Below are 22,339 nucleotides of genomic sequence, written 5' to 3' on the forward strand. Positions count from 1 at the left end.
CCTATACAGAAACACAGACAAAGTACTATAAAACTGATGTACACTTAACATTAAAACTTGGCTTGGAATTTGCCATCACTTGGTTCACAGTGCTACTTGTACAGACATAGGTTGTTGGCTTTCTGACTATCAGCAATGCACTGAAGATTTTAAAAAATCCACAATCAAATAAATCACTAAGTAAAATGAAAGTCTCACAATCTATCAGATAAACATATAACTAAACATATTGGAACCACCAAACCTTTCCTTTATTTAACTTTTCTCCCACTTTTCCTTTCAGTATAGTATACTCAGTCTACTGTGAAATGATTGGCGATAGGGTGTTAAGCAGGGTGGATTTGATTTAAATCAAATCTATTTAAATCATTAGTCAGTAAGTCTAGATTTAAGTCATCGTTTTCTACACTCTTTTATGGCCTGCTGCCATTATAGGTTTTCTCCTCTGGGCAGAGAATAATATGATGAACCTCAGGCTATACACAAAGATCCCAAGACTTGTAGAATATTCTACTCAAAAGGTTTCACTTTCATTTTTACTGCTTGCCCCTCCCTCCTCACAGTTAGCTCCTTGTACAGATTTATTCCATTCCAAACAAACTTCTGTTCATTGAACTTCTTCAAACCTAGCACTTAAGGGGTAAAGGGTTGATTCTGTGTACATAGATTTGCAAAGGAACAATGGGATTAAGGTCTTTTTCTAACTTTGTATGTTAATTTTATAACATTTTTGCTGTGAAGAACAGGTATGTTACCTCTGCAGACTCAAATTCATAGTTCTGAGAACTGCGAAACCAAGCATCTGTGATAATATCTTCTAGATAGACAAACTGCCCAAATTAGTCTTACATAAACCTCTGGAAGAGCATGACATTGTGAATGGATTAATGGAATTCATTTACCAAAACATTTAAACATTGCATGAGTATACAACCTCATGCTACATAATTAAAAACTAATCCTTATTTCATGGTGAATAACCTTTGGAGAATAATGTATCTTAAATAGAAAACAATCTTTAGATAGATTTTTTCTGAAAAAACATTTTATTTTTTAAAAATATTATTTAAATTTTTAAAATTTGATTTTTAATTTAAAAAATTATTGATTTTTATCCACCCTGGTGTTAAGTCACTTTTTAAATATGTGTATGTACTGTACTACCCTGACCTGGATGGCCCAGGCTAACCTGATCTCGTCAGATCTCAGAAGCTAAGTAGGGTCAGCCCTGGTTAGTATTTGGATGGGAGACCACCAAGGAATACCAGGGTTGCTGTGCAGAGGAAGGCACTGGCAAACCACCTCTGTTAGTCTCTTGCCATGAAAACCCCAAAAGGGGTCACCATAAGTCGGCTGCGACTTGAAGGCACTTTACACACACACACACACACACACACACACACACACACACACACACACACGTACTGTACTGTAATTATATGCAAATTCATTAAACAAGCTCCACCCTCATCTGATTATGCCATTTGAAATGCCCTGTCCTTGTACAACCTGAATTCTTCTGGTAGAACAGTACATCCCAAACAAGCTCAGTAAAGGATGACCACGGTCCAAGTGCTTTCAGTATATGAACACCATGCTGGTATGAATCTTCATACTACAGGTATGAATCTTGACAACTACAAGCACAGAAAAATCCATGCACAGAAATAATAATTTTCACAACCCTTTAGCTTTTAAATATACAGGTTACCATGTGTGGCTTGGAGGAAATATGGGGGGACAGACTTTTAAATAATGACTGCGTTATCCAGAATTATGCTTCTGCCATTCTTCCAAGCTCCACCCTTGCTCATAATTCAGTGACCTGGGTAAGACATATGTGACGAACAAAGAGAAGTTCAGAGGAGAAGTTCAGAGGAGGGGAGTGGGTGGAGCTAAGGAGCTTACTCTCTGGCCATTAATCATGGTCAATTTTGATACTCGCTCAAAGCTCTTTTTTAAAATGCGACTTTAAAAATGTCTATTCAAGGTTCCGACACAAAAGGAGAAATTCCACACACCCCACACTCGCCTGCTCCTTCGTTCCTGTTTGCATAGCCATTAGCATGTGTCTAGCTAACGCGCTGCTGTTATTTTGCAGGCACTACTTTTCGTGCTCGTCGTGTCTGTTCATCCCAGTTCTTCGGAATACCCCCTCCACGTGGTCTGCCTGCCTATACATATTATCTAACAACTCCTCGTCTCTGTAGAGCTTTTTGCTTGGCTAGATTGAATGCTAACCCTTCTATGGTAATGCAGGGCAGAATTCTGAATATACCATACTCAGACAGGATCTGCCCTTGCTCTTCTGGCTCTATTGACTCATTAGCCCATGCCCTTTTGGAATGCCGCTTTTACGAGGAACTTCGATCGCACTATATTTCCCCCCTTTTAATATACAAATCCAATGCCTCTGTGACTGACATAATGCCTTTTTTACTAAGTGATAGGGACCCCAAGGCTACATTGTCAGTGGCAAGATTTGTTTCAGTCCTTATATCCCTCCAACACTAGATATATGCTGCTCAAGATCAATTGATCAAGGAGCTTCTAAGGGATAAAAGGAAAGGAAAGGTTATTTTGCAGGAGATTCTTTGTGACGGGGGCGGAGCAAACACCAAAGGTTGTGTTAAAGGGGCTCTTTGTCATGGACTCACCTGATTCTGTGAGCTCAGAGGGTGAACTAGAGCACTTAGCAATCTCGCCAGAGAATACAGCCGACATGTCTCCTGCTAGATCAAAGGAGGCGACAACGCCAAGTCAGGCGAAGACCCCCTCGGGAAGCTAGCTATCAGAAGGAGAGGATTCCTCCCCAGAAGCTCGCAGGAGGAAAAGATTGAGAGCTCTAATGAGTGAAAGGCGGAGGTCTGCGAGACTTCTGGCGAGGCAAGAGATTGCAGCTGTGGAAGATTAAAGTGATTGATGGCCAGACCAGCCTCGCTCTGAGAGTCAGCTGGATTTAAAGAACTGAAGAAAGGAACCAAAGCGTGGGAGCAATGTACTGATCTCTGGTCTCAGTGACGCTACACCTTGATATCTCTCGCCTGCTTTTGACCCGGACTGTCTTGCCAGTGACCCTGACCTTGGACTGCCTAATTGACAACTCTACTGCCTCGACTCTGATAAGTACCAGCCACGGCCTGACTTCTGGAATTGTTTATTGGACTTTGCATTCCCCGCTGTCTTCCTGCTTAGTGCAGCCTGCCGGCTGCAGAAGCCTCCGGCTTCGGTTTCCTCCTTGGCTTCTGGCCACTCCCTCCCTTGCTCCCTCTGCACCGTGCTGCAGTAGCAGCCCAGCCTGCCTGCTTGGCCAGTACAGATTGCTTCCACCATCTCACGGTGCTACTCTTGAGGGAGGGTCTTGTGAAAAACTCCAGCATGGAACAGGCCCTGGAAGACCTGACTGAGAAGAACCGGACCCTGCAGACCCAACTCATCCAACTGACAGCGGTGGTCTCCCAATTACAGGCACAGATGGCAGCAGGAGCTGCCCCACTGTCACCTGCTAGCAAGTGCCCCCTCCGTGTTCCAAAGAAGTTTGATGGGAGGCGGGAGGATTTCTCTACCTTCCTGGCCCAATGCCGCCTGTACATGAGCACCCGGGCCCAAGTCTTCACAACAGACCAGCTCAAAGTGAGCTTTGTGATCAGCCTGCTGAAGGACCAAGCTGCCTGGTGGGCCACGCCCCTCCTATTGCAGGATTCTCCGCTGCTTCAGAACTACTCTCAGTTTGAGCAGCATCTGAAGACTGCCTTTACCGAGGCACATAAGGAGGGGAACGCCAACTGACTTTCAGCTTCTGGTCCAGGACCTGCAATGGAATGATGCTGCCCTCTGCGATCAGTACCTGGAGGGGCTTAATTATGAGGCCCTGGGTGAAGTGGCCCGAGTACACCGTCCTACTACCTTGGCCACCCTGACTGACCTGTGTCTACGCATCGACGGTTGTCTGGAGGATCGTCGGCAGACACACAAGGGTACCAAGGTCAACTATAGAATGGATGGGAAAACCCCGGCATCAGCTTTAGCCCCTTCCTGCACCAAGGCCACTCCCAGACATGGGGGAACCCATGCAACTCGGGGCGATGCAGCCCCACCTGACCCAGGAAGAAAAGGCATGCTGTCGGGCCGGCAACTTATGCTTATATTGTGGGGGAAGGGGTCACTACGCATGCACCTGCCCAGAGAAATGACGGGGGCCATTAAACCCCCAAGCCCCAGGTGAACGCGAGCCTCTTAGCCTGGGGAGACTCTTCCACCAAGGCTCCAACCCACCCAGGATCCAACACCTGCTAATCTCTGTCTGGATCCTATTACCCGGTAACCGGTGGCTCCTGGCTCATGCCTTGATAGACTCAGGTGCCTCCCAGTCCTACATGGACAGCACCTTCGCCCAGCAACATCAAGTGCCTCTAAGGCCCCAAAAGCAGCCCATGAAGGTCGAGGCTATCGATGGTAGATTGCTTCAGTCGGGCCCAGTGAATCAGGAGACCGTCCCTCTCCTGCTGTACGTCCAGCAACATTCGGATCCGACGTCTTTGGACATCACCCAGATGCCCTGTTTTCTCCTCGTCTTGGGCATGGATTGGTTCTATCGTCACAACCCGGCCATCAACTAGTGTACCCAGCAGATCACTTTTTCGCCTTCTGCCACAACAGGGGCACACCTGACAGTCTTGGGCTTGTGCGCCGATACAGAGGGGAGTTAACATCCTCCAGAATACCAGGCCTTCAGGCAGATTAGTTACCACTCCATTGTCCCTACGACTGCGGAATTAATCTCAAGCCAGATGCTCCTCTGCCGGTGGGGCAGTTGTATTCCTTGTCAGAACCCGAATGCATTGCTCTCCAGGAGTTCTTAACCAAGAACCTGCAATGTGGGTTCATCCGGTCTTCCTCTTCCCCCACCTCCGCCCCGGTTCTCTCTGTGAAGAAGAAATGCAGGGAGCTCAGGCTCTGCAATGACTACCGAGCTTTGAACCGCATCACCATCCGGGACCGGGACCCTCTCCCCCTCATCTCAGATTTGTTGGAACAAGTCAAAGAAGCTACCATGTTCTCAAAACTCGACCTGCAAGGGGCCTACAACTTGGTCCGCATCTGACAGGGACCCTATACGGCCAATACGAGTACTTGGTCATGCCCTTCGGTCTCTGTAACTCCCCAGCCGTATTCCAACGCTTCATGAACGTCATCTTCCGGGATCTACCGGATCATTTCCTGGTCATCTATCTAGATGACATCCTGATCTATTCCCAGGAACCCCAGCAAAACAGGCAACATGTTCAGGAATTGCTCCGATGGCTGCAACAGCACCGCTTGTATGCCAAGCTAGAGAAATGCGCCGTCCAAGTGTCCATCATTGACTTCCTGGGCCACCGGATCTCTCCAGCAGGCTTCAAATGGATCCCGAGAAAGTCCAGACAATTCTACAGTGGCAAGCACCTAGGAACCGGAAAGAATTACAGCGGTTCCTTGGGTTCTTGAATTATTACCGGACTTTCATCCACTGCTTTGCTAAAAGAGCACAACCGCTGACCCAGCTGCTCCGGCCCAAGACTCCTTACCGGTGGACTCCTGCTGCGGAAGAGGTGTTCCAGTCCTTGAAAGAGGCATTTGCTGGAGACCCTGTCTTGGCCCATCTGGACCCAGTTCTCCCATTCACCATCGAGACGGATGCCTCCATCCGGGCACTGGGGGCAATCCTATCCCAGCCGGCGCCAGATACGACGGCCTTGAGACCCTGTGCCTTCTACTCCTGCCAGCTCTCCCCTGCAGTACTATATGACCTGGGGAAAGGAGCTGTTGGCCATCAAGATGGCATTCGAGGCCTGGCACCACCACCTGGAGGGTGCTCATCACCAGGTGATTGTGTTGACCGACCATAAGAATCTAGAACACTTACAGAACTGGTCCCTGTTCTTTACCCGGTTCAATTTAAAGATCAAATATATCCCGAAATCCCAGAACAGGTGGGCGGATGCCCTCTTCCGGCTTCCAGACCTCATCCAGCATCAACCCCAAGACTCCCAGATGGGTTCCATATTAGCACCCAAAGTCTTCACGGCAGCTGTGGAAGCACACACCCTAGCCGACTGAGTCCGAGAACAGCAGCTGAAAGACCCGGAAACCTGCACCAAGATATGAGAACTCCGGGAGAATGGGGGTTGAGAACTTTCAGATTATACATTGCAGGGAGAAGAACTGTGGTTCCATGGCCAGTTGTATGTGCCCCCTGGCCCATTGCGGGGAGAAATCATTCGACTCTATCATGACACATTTCCTGCAGGGCACTTTGGCCGCTTTAAGACAACCTACCTGATTACCCAGGCATTTAATTGGCCGCGACTAAGGGACGAGGTTTTCTGGTACCTCCAACAATGCTCCACATGTCACTGTGCCAAGTACCTGCCAGGGAAACCAACGGGACTCTTGCAACCACTTCCCACTCCACTCCGTCCATGACATACGGTCTCTGGATTTCATAACGGACCTTCCGGACTCTCAGAACTGCACCACCATCCTGGTGGTAGTGGACTCGTTCACCAAGATGGGGCACTTCATCTCATGCACTGGCCTCCCAACCGCTCAGGAGACAGCCTGACTGTATCTCCAGCATGTGTTCCGGCTACATGGAATCCCCGAGCACCTGATCTCCAACAGGGGAGTGCAGTTTACCTCCCGCTTCTGGAAGGCATTACATAAACACCTGGGCACCCAACTGCACCTGTCGTCCGCGGATCATCCACAAACCAATGGGCAGACTGAGCGGGTGAATGCCATCTTAGAGCAATACCTCCGGTGCTTCACCAGCTAACAGCAGGACAACTTGGTACAGTTCCTTCCCCTCACGGAATTCGCGTATAACAACACGGACCATGTCTCCACAGGCCAATCCCCATTCCTTGCCAATTTTGGCTATCATCCCCACTTCTGGCAGGCGGCCCCCATGGCATAAACCGTACCCGCTGCTGATGAATTTATCCAAGAACTCCAGGCTCAACACGCTTTGGTGCAGGAGAACCTCGACCAGGCCAAACCCGCTTTTAAGGACCAGGCGGACCAACACCGACGACCTGGTGAACCTCTGTCCCCCGGGGATCGGGTGTGGCTGTCCACCCGGCATCTTCCCAATCTCCAGCCGTCCCGCAGACTTGACGATAGGTACACCGGCCCCTATCGTATCATTCGCCAGATCAACCCAGTGGTGTATCAATTAGATCTGCCTCGATCCCTGAGGTGCACCCAGTATTCCACTGATCCCTCCTGGTACCTGCTCATGACTCCCAACGGGCGTCGTCGCCACTGCCAATACTAGTAGATGGGCAAGAGGAGTTCGAGGTAAAGCAGATCCTGGATTCAAGGTATCGGAGGGGAACCCTACAATATTTGGTGGACTGGAAAGGGTACGGCCCCGAAGACCGATCCTGGGAACCAGCCAACCAGGTCCATGCCCCAGACCTCGTGCAGCAGTTCCACCGCTAATATCCTAGGAAGCTGGGTCCAGTCACCCTGCTGGGGGAGGGGGCCCTTGAGGGGGGGATAGTGTCATGGACTCACCTGATTCTGTGAGCTCAGAAGGTGAACTAGACCACTTAGCAATCTTGCCAGAGTATGCAGCTGACACGTCTCCTGAACCAGCTGCTAGATCAAAGGAGGTAACAACGCCAAGTCTGGCGAAGACCCCTCGGGAAGCCAGCTATCAGGAGAGGATTCCTCCCCAGGAGCTTGCAGGAGGAAAAGACTGAGAGCTCTAATGAGTGAAAGGCGGAGGTCTGCAAGACTTCTGGCGAGGCAAGAGATTGCAGCTGTGAAAGATTAAAGTGATTGATGGCCAGACCAGCCTCGCTCTGAGAGTCAGCTGGATTTAAGGAACTGAAGAAAGGAACCAAATCGTGGAAGCAATGTACTGATCTCTGGTCTCAGTGACGCTAAACCTCGGTATCTCGCCTGCTTTTGACCCAGACTGTCTTGCCAGTGACCCTGACCTTGGACTGCCTAATTGACAACTCTGCTGCCTCGACTCTGATAAGTTCCGGCCTGACTTCTGGAATTCTTTAACGGACTTTGCATTCCCCGGTGTCTTCCTGCTTAGTGCAGCCTGCCAGCTGCAGAAGCCTCCGGCTTCGGTTTCCTCCTTGGCTTCTGGACACTCCCTCCCTCGCTCCCTCTGCACCGTACTGCAATAGCAGCCCAGCCTGCCTGCCCGGCCAGTACACTCTTAAGTAACGCGAAGCAGGTATGCTCCGGCATCGCAGTCACGTCCGAAATGACGGTTCAGCGTGAAAAATTCAAAAAAATATGCAAGGCAATTCAACCTGGAATGTGCTGCTAATTACCAAGCAAAGGAACTGAATTCTGATTTTGGTAACCTGTGTGATCAGTAGCTGTGTATAGTCGTTAATGCATGGCTAGATTGTCATTTGTTTGTCCCTGTTTTGTTCCTGCTTCCTGAGTTCAAAAAATTGAACACATGGACTGACAAAGAAGGGACAGAACAAGGACGTATAGCCGCCGCTCTGCCTCTGACGGGTGGAGGCATTGGTGTTGGAGCCAGAAAGAGCTGAGGCCCAGCGGCAGGAGTGCGAGGAGACCACGAAGCAGCTGCAGGCCCGCCTGGCCCAGGAGAGAGAGGAGCTGGAGCAGCAGCGGGAGGCCCACCAGGCTGTCGAGAAGAAGCACAAGTGCCTGGAGCAGCCGTGCAAGCTGAAGAAACAGATGCTGCTGCCGGGGCCGGGCCACTCCTCTCCCATTTGGTCAGCTTCAATGGGGAAGGGCTAGAAGGAAGTGTGCTTCCCGTGAAGCCCTGTGGGCATACCAGTGTCTTGGGGTGGACTACCTGGAATGGACGGAGCTGGCCCGGCAAAGAGGGTGCTGGAAGGTTGGAAGTGGAGTCGACCCGCGTGATGAAACGCACTAGCAAGCACTCGTAATTAAAGTGATTCTTTGTTTTAAGTCGGGACAAAGGTGGGATTGGAAAACACTGTATGATGTGTGGTGGTCCAGCCCTTATTTTGGGGTGCAGAGGACATTTAGCCATTCCACTTCCTTATTCAAATGTTCTTTGCAATACAGGCCTCTTGGCGGTGAACCAAATAGAAGTCAGCAGTGCCAGAACCAGTGTTTGGACCAGACACCACTGTATGTCTTCTTGCAGCGAACAGTCTCCAGAGTGTGGGAATGTGTGATTCAGGGTGGTTCCAAGATTTTTGGGAGTTCAGCTGGGCCCCAGTGCTGCATGTGCATTTGTCTTGGAGGCACCCCACTTTGGAGCAACTGGCACAAGCACTGGACTTTGGACCAGGAACCACCTTGGAGGGGAGAGTCCCCTGAATTTGGGGCTATGATGTGTGGTGGTCCAAACCTTATTTTAGGGTGCACAGCTTTTAAATCGTCCTCAATATTTGTGGCTGGATTCAGGAACTAGGAAATGTGACTAAGGAACTGGGAACAAGCAATGAACTGGGAACCAACTTAAGCCTCCTGTTTCAGGATTTTGGCAAACCACAATTTTCTATGGCATTTAACCAGCAAGCTACAGCTTGCACTTGCACAGCAAAGCAGCATTCAAATGCACTGTTTGTAATCTTGGCTTCCAGACTAAGCACATACCATAGCTTGCCAGCTTTGATGCTAAAAAATAATTATCTTGCTATGTATGAGGGGTAGGGTTGCCAGCTCCAAGCTGGGAAATACCTGGAGATATTGGAAATGGAGCCTGAGGAGGGTGGGGTTTGGGGAGGGGCTTTAATGTGGTATAATGCCATAGAGTCAACCTTCCAAAGCAACCATTTTCTCCAGGTGACCTGTTCTCTGTTTCCTGGAGAGCAGCTGTAATCCCAGGAGATCTCCAGCCACCACCTGGAGGTTGGCAACCCTAATGAGGGGGATGGTAAAAGCCCAAAGATTTCTCAGGCTCACTCATATATCAGCAAACTAGTGCCATTATATTTTTGCTGATCATGGACCGTAATAAATACCTTTGAGCCTTTGTGCCATTATATTTGAAATAAGCCATTGACAGTGCAGGAAACTGCAATTTCAACAGATCAGAACTATAATGGCCCTGCTTTAAAAAAAACAAAACTTTTTCCTCAGGCTTTCCCCTCCATCATTACATGTCCTTGTCATTAATGGCTACAAAAAGAAAAGCCCTTTCAGCAGATTTTAAAGTATATCCACTTTCTTAAAGATAGTTAGAAGTAACAGAATGCATCATACCTTTTGAAACAATAAAATACTTAATAATTTGTTAGCACAGCAACCAAATACTGTATAAAGAATTAGAACAGAACTGCATCATGCCAGCAACATCCAACTTCCAAAAGAAGCAGAATATGCACAAAAGTCTGCAAAACGTCAATTACTATGTGTCACTGTAAATGATATGTCTCCTGTATGGATCACAAAAGCATCCTCAGAAAGGAGAGTTATCTATACACCCAGATATGCAGAAAAATACAACTTTGTACATCAACAAAAAGACCACCCCCAATAAAGTTGATTACAGAATGAAAGTTGGTTTTAGGGCTGTTTTAGTGAGTCTGCTGTTATTGTGTTTTATTGTTTAAGTTGAAGATTACTTCAAACTTTTTTTTTACCTTACCTTTTCCATGATTAATCACAGGGCCCTACCATGTTTTGCTTAATGGCCAATTATTCCAACAAAATGGAAGCTACCTAGAGCATCTTTTTCCTGTGTTTCAGTCTCCCTCTCTCATTACTTTCCCTCCCAAATCACACAAGTTTCCTCATACTCAAGCAGTATTTTAAATACAACTATATGTTAGGGTTGCCAGGTGCCCGCTTGTGGCGGGCAAACCCCCGGCAATTGCCCCCTCTGCCCGCCGACCACCTGAGGGTCGGCAGGCAAACGCGCACACGAGCATTCATACCAAGTGCGGCACTTCCGGTTTAGAGCTGGAAGTTCTGCCTCGCAAGGGGCCTTTACCTCTTAGTTTGAGTGGTAAAGGGCCGGTTCTAACCCGGAAGTGCTGCGCGAGTACACTTAAACGCGAAAGCCTCCCGCCGAAGGAAAAGAGGGACCTGGCAACCCCACTATATGTTCATTTAACATTTAAAGAGAACAAAACAAGTTCAAAACAAATTCAAATTCAGATGAAAGTATACTCTCCCAGCAATATTAAATTCTTTGCTCTAAAATGCTACGTTCAACTGATACACAAACAATGATACATTACAAAACCCTACAAAAGTATAACAGCAAAAAGTAAATAAAACATCAATAAATAAACATAGAATAAAAACAGGTCCATTAAACATTTTATATGATAGATATTTTAATACCACACCTCATTTATGAGGCAAAATGAAACAGATTTTAAATCTTTCACCGCTTTAACAATTTTTCTCATTAAAAATGAACTGAATAAGAAATTTTTGATACAGTAGCATGTACACCAGAGTACCTAAATGTGATGCTTAATTATGTAGAAATCTTCAGTTGAGAAGTCCATTTTGAACCAGAAATGAAGGGACGTGATATGTTTGATCTCCCAAAGGAGCAAAGCTTTGGGGAGGGGGATGAAAAGAATAGCTACAAACATGCCACTTTTGTCTTTTACCTCTTTTCTTCTTTTGCTCTCAGTTGTTCTTCCTGTCTCAGAACCTGAACCATTATGGATTCACACACGCCTGTTGTCAAGCTTGCTAAACTGCGTGGTGTAGAACGACGCCTTGTTGAAACACAAGCTGTTCCCTTCTCATCTTCCAGCCCATAGAACCCTTTAGATGTTACTGATATTGCTGTCTTCTCTCTTAAGTGCCTTGAAAGAAAAACCAAATCAATGCACAAGTATATTTTTTCCTGACCAACAATAATTGTCTAGCTATGTTTTTAAAACTTATAAAAAGGTGAATTAAAATGAATAAGGCTATTCTTCAAGTGGTACTGCTACATGTGGGGAACAATTTGCTGACAAAGTGTTATATCAGTCTTTAATTGGTTCTCTATTATATTTAAGTGACTATCCAATTCTTCATAGCAGAACATGCTCTTCACCTTTTAAAACATCTGGGCTGTATGTTATTAGCTGCTTTCTGGAAAAATATGTTTGTCTTTACAGTAGGAATAACTGTCTTCTGAAGAGGCAACTTGGTTTTCTGAAGCTAGGTTCCATTTATGCCTTTTGCATAGTAAGAAACCAAATCTATACTTTAAAACATACATATGAAACACAAGTGTTGCAATCTCAATGTGATCAAAAAGTATTTTTCAACTTTTATTAGCAACTACCAAGACTCCAACTGAAAAGAAGCAGAAGCATACATAACTGCACTTGATCATATTAATCCATTAACTCTGCCTCCCCTTGCCCACCTTTCAATTCTCATATATTTATGCTATTGAAGAGCAAATTCTTTCAAGCTGGAACATATCCTTTTATGGCACTCAGTAAAGCACAATGTACAGTATGTTTTAAAACCACGACTGCCTGCTTTTTGACACACAAAACATTAATTATAAGCATTGCTATATTTTGCTCATGTGACAAACTGAATTACAGTAAAGAAACAACATCTTATTTTGTTATATAAAATTTCCTCATATTGAGTCAGGCCTCTGGTCTAGCTATTCCAGTATTGCATGCTCTTTGCTGGCAATGGAGTTCTAGAATTTCAGATAGTGACGAATTTCTCTCTCAGCCAGGTCTTTACAGGGACCTGTCACATATCTCACCCTACAACTGTTAATATCTTCCATTTGTTTGCCTATATAACTTCCCATTGTGTCTGCTTACTTTATTTCATCCTGCACTAGGTTTTACATTTTGACTATCTAACAGCACTGCCCAGTAGTAGAGTGCATGAGTCCTACTACCAGTAAGCGGGACAAATATTTTACTCTCATGTGTAGCCAAATGCTAAAATAGCCCCTGAAACATCACAGCCAGTCAACGAGACAGTGAAGAAGAGGGAGATGTGCCTCTGGGTTACTTCTTTTCAGATTGTAAATCATATAGACATATGAAGATGAATCAGGCCTCTGTGTCATCAACATCACTACCATCTACTCTGACTAGCAGCAACTCTTTAGGGCAGGGGTAGGGAACCTTTTTTCTGCCAAGGGCCATTTGGGTATTTATAACATCATTCGCGGGCCATACAAAATTATCAACTTAAAAATTAGCCTGCTATATTTGGTCAAACATTTAGCCAAGAGGCACGACCGGAGACGGCTCCAAGTGTCTGCCACATAGAGCGACTCGTTTTTGAGCTCTGCCGTCCCCAGCTGGGCCTGAGAGATTCAGGCAGGGCAGCAAACACAAGTGGAGTGAGCGACAAGCCGCTCGGAGCTTGTAGGTGAGGGAGCCCAGTCCAGTAATGCCCCAATCTGGCACTTTCTAGCCCTACACGTCTTTTGCAGGACTTAGAGGGGAAAGAACCAGAAAGGAGAGGGGGTGCCGACTAAGCCCCAAGCAGGCAGCTGAACCAGATGACTCCCCTGTGCGGGCAAGCAGGCAGGCATCCAACCGGTGGTGCACTCGCCCACCTGGTGGCACAGGATGGCCTGTTGCACCAGCCGGGCGTAGCCATCCAGCCACATGCCGGAGTTGCTTCTGCTCTGCATGGTCGGGGCCGGATTCTACAGCCAGCTCCTGCTACCTCTGCCTGCAGGGATGAAATGAGGACACACTGGCTAAGAACTCACCCCTGCACATTCTGGCCCTGCCCCCTTTAACCCCTCAATAGTCGCCACTTCCGCCCCCAGCCCTCTTGTAGTACAGAGGGAATACGTTTCTCCACAGCCCGGGTGGGAAAGGGTTAACACAGTTTCTTGGGAAGTCCTAGCAGCTTCATAGCTAACAACTCTTCTGCAAGGGAGAAAAAAGGTTCCTTTTCTTGGCAAAACAAACTCACGTCCGCCTTGAATAGAGGCTATTCCTGTCCATGGGAGGGGCAGATCGCCAGTCTTAGATCCTTCTGAACTAGAGATCTGCCAGGACCCACGAAGTGCCAGACCAAATGATTTAGCAGGCCTTATACGGCCTGCGGGCTGGACATTCCCCACCCCTGCTTTAGGGTAACATGTGAAGAGCTATCACATCACCTGATCCTTTTAAACTGGGGATGCTGGGGATTGAACCTGGGCCTTTTGCATGTCAAGCGGATGTTGTACCACTAAGCCACAGCCTCTCTCCTGAATCATTTTCCAATTAGATTTATCATCTTTCCCACCTTTCTTTCTATAGTTACAGTTGATGTCCCTAGTTTTATCATCATGTGCCATGTTTACCAATTGTTGTTTTTATTTTTCTTGCTTAACATTATTCATTATATAAAAATGTATTACATGAATTTTAGACCGTCAATTAAAAATGTATGAAAATTCATGTATCATCATTTTAACAAAGATGAAAAGGCCTGGGGAAAAACTGAAAAATTGGGGGAAGATTTTTCCCTTTTAAAAAAAATGACTAAGATGTTATAGTGGTTAGCATGTTGGAATAGGATCTGGGAGACTCATAACTGAATCCCCATTCTGCCACAGAATCCTAGCATACTTCACAGGGTTGATGTGAGGATAAAACTGAGAAGATGCAAGCTGCCTTAGGTCCACATTGGGGAGAAAGGTGGAGTGTAAACAAAGTAAATAAATATTTTTCCCAACAACAAAAGTAAAAATAAGCCGCTTATGAAGTAGTTTTATTTTGCAATGCTGAGATGATATACAGAATATTGTTTCAGAAGTTCTTTATTCCCTCAAGTAGCTTTCTAGTAATTACATAAGGCAATCCACTATAGTAAGTAATTATAATTCCTGTCAACTGTAGTCATTTACAACTCCCAGATCTTCTTGCCTACTTGAGTTTCTTCTATCCTTTCCAGCATGTGAACAAAACTGGTCTATATTCAGAAACCAAAAAACAAACTAGCACATATAAGTGTAGGGAAGCTTATCCATAGAAATTTTTGATTTTGTGAAGTCCATGGTGATAAAAATGAATGGTTAGACTTGGAAGCCAATATTTTAGATACCCATGATTTTCAAAAGAAATGTGTAATTGTTCCATTTTAAAGGTACAAGTGGCTGATGTTGTCCATACCTACATATGTGAGGTTGATGTTTTACTGAAGAGTTCAGTGGTGTAGTAAAGTTTACTTCAATGACCAGATTCACTGATCTTTAATATTGTAAACTGATGGTGTTAGAAGCAAACACTAGTTTTTGCAGAGTTAGAAGCAGTCTGAAAGAGAAATTGTTGCTTGTAGTATATACACTAATGCAGGGGTCCTCAACCTTCTGGAGCCTGCGGGCACATTTGGAATTCTGACACATCGTGGTGGGTGCACTCACAAAACAACTGCTACATAATGCCTCCTGAAGGAGGCAGAGCCAGCACAAAATGCCTGCTGCAGTTTACCTTTAGTCATACAGTGAACACCCTTGTGCTGTTGTGGCAGCTGTTGCCAAAGCAACATTTAAAAAAACCTTCACAGCCAATCAACTCTCCAACGGCAATCAGAACCCTTGCTGAACAAAAGCCCCACCTGGTACCACCCACCTTCTAAAATCACTTGGTGGGCACCAGTAAAGGTGTCAATGGGCACCACTGTACCCATGGGCACCATATCAGGGACCCCTGCACTAATGACTCAGCTGCCTCCAGCAACCGGGACTGCAGGTTTTTGCTTTCTTTCTGTATTGAGCTTTACATAATGCATTTTATATTCTGTAAAAGGTAAAGCAAGTTTCTATGTAATAAGCTAATATATATTTCAACTTTACATAAAATTTGTTTTAATTTTTAAGAGGAAAGGAAGAAAAAACTCTCCCTGTTCCCATGGCTTTGGCATTACTGGAAATTTTTATGTCTCTCTAGTAACTGCACAGTTTCTATTAACCTCCTCCTGATAACTACTTGACTATACTGTGCACTGTGTATCAGCCAGTACTTTTAGGAAACTTCTTCATACAAAATATAGTGACTTCCTTTGAGGAAAATGACAATTACTAAAATGGGGAGGGGGAACTTCCTGAAGGAAAGGGTTCTACTCCTCTTTCTTAAGATATAGAACACTCCTCCCTTAATAGGGTTGCCAACCTCCAGGTGGTGGCTGGAGATCTCTTAGGATCTCTTGGGATTACAAGTGATCCCCAGGCAACAGAGATCCGTTCACCTGGAGAAAATTGCCTCTTTGGAAGATGGGCTCTATGACATTATATCTCATTGATGTTCCTCCCCTACCCACCCCCCACCCTCTTCAGGCTGCATTCTCCAGGTATTTCCCAACCTGGAACTGGCAACCCTATCCCTTAACCATCTTCTTCCCCGCTGTTTATAAATGCATTTCTTGCATGCCTTCAATGTTTCATTTTAAGCTGCTCTGATGGTTGATCATTATTTTCCTTTGTAGGCACTATTATATCATTCCAAGAAAGCTGAATATCAGATTTGTAGACAGACTTTATTGGTTTGGGTCATTGTCATAACAAATTAAGAATATCAGATATTAATATTTATATATAATTTTATCAGATGCAAATACCAAAATCTACTCAAAACAAGCAACTGTCTTTTAAAAACTTGCTATATAATGAATATGATACACAAACTGTCCTCAGCTTATGATTTTGGACTGGAACCAAACCAATAACAATATTTGCCTTATGCAAGAACCATGACATTTACCACGAACAAATTTAATTTTAATTTCCACACATTTCTTAAACTAGAATGAAAACATCATATATTCACTAATACAAAGAAAAATTAATCTTATATTGCTGAGTTACATTAATTTTATTTACATTATATGGTTCATTTATTATTATGTATTGATCCATTATGCTGTTGGCAAGCTATTGTCTAGGTTGCTTTATTAAGAATCTCTATCATTTTCTGGTGTGTAAAGCTTCTTCTAGGAAGCTGAACTCAAGCTGGCCTTTATCACTGATCCTTAAGGTGGTCAAAATAAATGAAGAAAGTTCAAAATAAACCAGGAAAGTTTTTGCCCAAAGTTTGACAAGAAAAAAAATCAGCTGGATAGTTAGACTTTGATTTCTACATAAGTCCTCTCCAACTATATTTATAATAGTTGGCAAGTATGTAATTTCCCATGTGTAATATTACAAGATGGATGTTGGGAAGATGCACAGAAAAATTTGGTTCTCCATATCAGCCCCTGATCTTACTATTTGAGTTCACCATTTTTTTAAACCAACACTTTACTTCATATATAGCATGTTCCATATATAGTAGAAACAAGCCCCTTTTCTCCCATTTAGGAAGCCACCCATTTCACTATTTTTATTTTTTTCTCTTTTTTCCTCTTAATTTTTTGTTTTACTTTTGACTTTTTGTTTCCCCCATGTTTGTACTAGCCTCTGCTTAAAGATTGCCAGTGAGTGAGAACTCACCACCTCCCTAGGTAGCGGATTCCACTGTCGAACAACTCTTACGGTAAAAAACTTTTTCCTAATATCCAGCCAGTACCTCTCCACCTGCAATTTAAACCCATTATTGTGAGTCCTGTCCTCTGCTGTCAACAGGAACAGCTCCCTGCCCTCCTCTAAGTGACAGCCCTTTAAATACTTAAAGAGGGCAATCATGTCCCCCCTCAACCTCCTCTTCTCCAGACTAAACATTCTCAACTCCTTTAGCCTTTCCTCGTAAGGCTTGGTCTCCAGGCCCCTGATCGTCCTCGTCGCTCTTCTCTGCACCCGCTCCATTCTGTCCACAGCTTTTTTGAAGTGAGGCCTCCAGAACTGCACACAATACTCCAGGTGTGGCCTGACCAATGCTGTGTACAGCAGAACTATGACATCTGGCGATTTGGATGAGGCATAACATCTGTTGACGCACCCCAAGATCGCATTAGCTTTTTTTGTTGCTGCGTCACAATGGCTGCTCATACCTGTACCCCAAGATCTTGTTCAAACACACTGCTACCCAGAAGTGTATCCCCCATCCAGTATGCGTGTCCCTCATTTTTGTTGTTCAGATGGAGAACTCGGCACTTCTCCTTGTTGAATTGCATCTTGTCCACATCCGCCCACTTTTCCAGTGTTCAGATCTTGTTGTGTGTTCAGATCTTGTTGAATTCTATCTGTGTCTTCTAGTGTGTTCGCTGCTCTTCCCAATTTGGTGTCATTAGCTGAACACAGTGTGTGGATGTTTACAATCCAGAAGCATTGATATAATTATCACAAACAAGGTGTGCTGTATTTAATATTGGGCCAATGGTGATGATGAAATCATCCCGATTTCTAAAGAAACTGCCCACTTTCCAGAAACATGCGGCAGCTGTCATGGGGAATAGTGCTCAGAAGAGACACATGTGGCTCCCAAGCCACTGTATCACTCCACTATTGCACTCCACTCTGAGGGTTAGCAGGGGCATGTTATTGATTTTATTAAAATACTTAGTCTGCTTTTTCTTATATAGCAAGCCAAGGCAGTTTTCAATAATATGCTCAAGGGCATACATACAAACTATAACTACATTACCATCACAACAGTAATCCGTTTCCAGCAGCAAAATAAGAAAAAAAGCCTGCTGGAACTGTGCAGCCTTACATCTTTACTTACTTCTTTAAAAACTGACAGAGAAGGGGCAATATTTACATCTACTGTAAGCCTGTTCCAAAGACTTTGCACAACTATTGAAACACTACAACCAGCCACTACAGAAGTTGCTGGGAGGAATGGGGTTAGCTCACAAAAGGAGAGATGGTCATTCAGTTATGTAGGTTGCAGCCATGAAGGGCTTTAAAGGTCAAACCAGCACCTTAAATTCAGCCTGGAAAGACTGGTCTTGTGTATGGCGCCTGCAACCAACCAACTTGCTAACTGCAGGGAGCAACAGGTATAGCAATATTAAGAAGCCACCAAGTATGCAGTCAGTGGAATCATTCCTAAACTACCACAAAATATGCTATCAGTACAGCTAATGGTACCCCTGTCTTCAATAGTTCTGTGCAGATGGCCACAGATTAGACCTGTGAATAATAAAGAAAATCCTACATGAATTCTCTCATACAACTGTAAAGGTCATACATTTATATATTCCCTTTTTGCACCTGTACAAGCCCAATCCAACTTTAAGTTACTTCTGCCCCATGAAGTTACTTAGTTATATGCATGACTGTGTGCTTTACTTTTAGAGATTCCAGTGCATTTGGGGAAAGTATCACCAGCTTACTTAACAAACATACAATTGCAGCAGGGACAGGCAAATAAAAGATGTGTTAAGAAAGAAACACTCACTTTTTTAACTAGACACACAGAAGAGGAGATAAAGACAGTTGTCCAGTTCATTATTTCAGCACACTTTTAAAGCAGTATGCTCTTCTCCAAATGAATGATTATTACACACAGGAGCACATCCTTTCCCTCCAGAATAATTATATTCTTCAGTCATGATTTTGCCCTGATCTGGATGGCCCAGGCTAGCCCAATCTTGTCATATCTTGGAAGTCAAGAAGTGTCAGCCCTGGTTAATACTTGAATAGAGGAGCAGCAAGGAAATCCAGGATTGTTATGCAGAGACAGGCGATGGCAAACCACCTCTATTAATCTCTCACCTTAAAAACTCTACGGGGTCACCATAAGTTGGCTGCTTGACGGCGCTTTCCACCACCACCAATCATGAGTGCAAATTTCAGTTTCTAGTTCATACACTGCTTTGTTTTTTAATTGGCAAACAAACCACACATTAAACCTAAGGTCTGATTTTGAGTTCATATTTATTATTCTTACTGCTTAGTCTATAGTTACTCTGACTTGAACAGTTACCTCAACCATGTGAATGCTAACCTGAAAAAGATTTCAGCCTGCTTTTTGATAACAGCCAGCCAGCTTCATATATTCATGATTAGAGCTTTCAGAGTAGAATGTATGGAACCAAGGAAAATTAAAGCCAGGAACCTCCCCTTTTTTTAGAAATTCAGCCATGAGCTTTCGTACTGTTTGCATGTAGCACAGATAAAAATTTAATATGCAGCAAACATGAAAACAAATACTTCTGATAATACACATTAAGTGAAGCAGCATCACAAATGAGTTCTATAACAAATCAGAACAAAATAACCAGATTGGCAAGACAATCCCAAAGATGTTTACCCAGAAGTAAGACACAACTTGCTTATTACAGCTAGCCTGATCTCGTTAGATCTCAGAAGCTAAGCAGGGTCAATCCTGGCAAGTATTTGGACAGAAGACCTCCAAGGTATACCAGGGTCGTGACATGGGGGCAGGCAATGGCAAATCACCTCTCAACATCTCGTCTTACAAGCCCCATCGGGGTCACCATAAGTCAGATATGACTTGATGCCAAAAAAAAAGTCTCACCACCGTAAGTACTTGAGTTCAATTGGACCTGCTCCCTAGCTCTTAGGTCTGCAGTCTTAGAAATATAGGTTTTGGTGTACCCAAATCAAGAAGTGTATAAATATAACTCGTGCTGTCAAATAAGATTAAATTTGCTCCGTTCTGCATACAATATGCTCATCATAATTTCCTTCTTGCTAGCACAATACAGAAAAGAACGCCTTGGGTTACACCTACCGAGATAGCAGCGCCAGCTTTTGCTCCAACATCATCTCCAACTTTTGGGCCTGCTTGGAGAGCCAGTGATCCACCCCGCGCAACCGATAGCAGGTCTCCAGCATTAATCGAAAATCGCTCACAAAATCCGAGATCCCTGCATATTGCCCGATAGAAAACTTCTCCTCCATTTTCAGCAACGTCAGCTGCTGAAGCTTTTGGGAAGACTGATGCCCACTACTTTTCTGGGAGGAGGAAGAAGCGACTTCACATAGCCCGTCCTCAGTTCTTTGGCCCTCGAAGGGTTCCAGGAAAGGCGCTGTCAGCGGCCGGTGCTTTTCCAGCAAAAACTCGCTCAGGATCCGATAAGCCTGCTGTAACTCGGGGCTCAGGTTCTGCTCCCAGCCGCGGGGGCCGCAGCCGCCCCCAGCAGCGTCTTTCCCCTCCTCTTTCAGCGGGCCCCCAACCCGCACGGGGTCCAGGGCCACTTCCATTCCGCGCCCCGCTGCCAGGGCGTCGTGCGACGGAGGCGGCTCCATGCCGTCGCCTTCTCCTTCGCCGTCGCCCTCCTCTCCCTGGCCCTCGGACTGCGCCAGCTTCATGCCCCGCAGCCTCTAGAACCGCCGGGGCAAGGAACAGACCCCGCGAGGGGCCCCCTCGGCCTCCAAGAACGCGAGCCCACCTCCCCCTCAGCCTGCCCGGCCTAGAGCCCGCTCGCGGCCAGCCCCTGCTCGCAAAGCCGGCCGTAGCCCGGGTAGCCGCCCCCGCCGCTGCCAGCACACCACCGACTTTTCCGATCCCGCTTCGCGTCTGGGATGCGGCCGCCGCTGGAGCCGCTGGAGCCTGCGACAGGTGGAAGTCACTCGACGCCCCGGAGCTGGAGGAAGAAGCTCAGCCTCCGCCGGCCGGTTACAAGGGGGCGGGCGGGGAATAAAATAAAGGGCGCCTCAGGGACGGCTGGCCGGCGTCTTTCGGCCCCTGCCCTGAGGAGGCAGGAAGGAGGGAGAAGCCACCGCCCCCTTAGGATTGCCGGTGCGGGTCCCGCTGTCCAGGTCCGTGTGTCATTTCGTCCCTCCCCGCTTCGGTTACAAGCCGGGGAGCAGGCCGCCTCCGTCGCCTCAGAGCGCCTGGCCCGCCGAAGGGTCTCTATTCCCCTATGCTTGCCGAGGGACGCGGCTAAAGCCGGTCGCGCTGTCAGTTAAAGGGGGGGGGGGCTCCGTATTAGTCCTTAGCTGCCCCCTCCCCCCAGCTCAGAGACAGAGAAAGGAGATGGGGGGGGAAGAGACTTCGTTGACGACTGCGCATGCGCGACAGAAGCCGCCTATACCCGTAGGTTTGGTGGCGCACTTTGTTTTGGACGCCAGCTGGACGTTTCGTCATCGAGGAGCGACGGAGGAGAGGGGAGGAGGCGAGAAACAGCCGTAGAAGCGCGCACGTTCTTTCACGGCCAGTGGAAGTGGTGGGCGCGCGCGTGAGCGAGGGGAAATCTTTTAAAGAGTAGCAGCTGATGGTTATGATTGGCATCTCCCGGTATTGTGGGAGTGTTATGGCCATTTATTAGGGTTGCCAACCTCCAGGCCAACGCGCAAGCAAGTTGTTAACAGCAAGCGTTGGTCCCTGAGGAAGGCTTTGTTATAAGCCGAAACAGATGGTTACCGGACACCTGTAGAAAGAACTCCTACACTCCTCTTGGACAAGAGACAAGCTACACATGCTATTATGCACAGTGTATTTTCCGAAACATTTAATATGTATTCTTGTCATTGGCAAGTTTGTACAAGTTTGTACTTCTGTATATCAGTATACCAAGTGTTGCATACAGAACCAAT

At 45.9% G+C, this 22,339-nt stretch overlaps 1 protein-coding gene across 2 annotated transcripts in view; it reads right to left on the reverse strand.

Moving 5' to 3' along the window:
• LOC130492913 (uncharacterized protein KIAA2026-like) overlaps positions 1 to 21,112 on the reverse strand; it is a 61,884-nt gene extending 40,772 nt beyond the window's left edge. The window contains exons 1-2 of one of the 2 annotated variants that reach the window (XM_056866687.1): positions 20,532 to 21,112; positions 11,586 to 11,786 (exon numbers count right to left, since the gene is read on the reverse strand). In XM_056866687.1, coding sequence (XP_056722665.1) covers positions 11,586 to 11,786; positions 20,532 to 21,112 — 782 coding nt within the window. The remainder of the gene's footprint in view (positions 1 to 11,585; positions 11,787 to 20,531) is intronic. The other variant, XM_056866688.1, reaches the window with a different exon arrangement.
• Between the last annotated feature and the right edge of the window lie 1,227 nt (positions 21,113 to 22,339).

This window comes from Euleptes europaea, unplaced genomic scaffold, assembly GCF_029931775.1.
Source record: "Euleptes europaea isolate rEulEur1 unplaced genomic scaffold, rEulEur1.hap1 H_2, whole genome shotgun sequence".
NCBI classification, from domain to species: Eukaryota; Metazoa; Chordata; class Lepidosauria; order Squamata; family Sphaerodactylidae; genus Euleptes; species Euleptes europaea.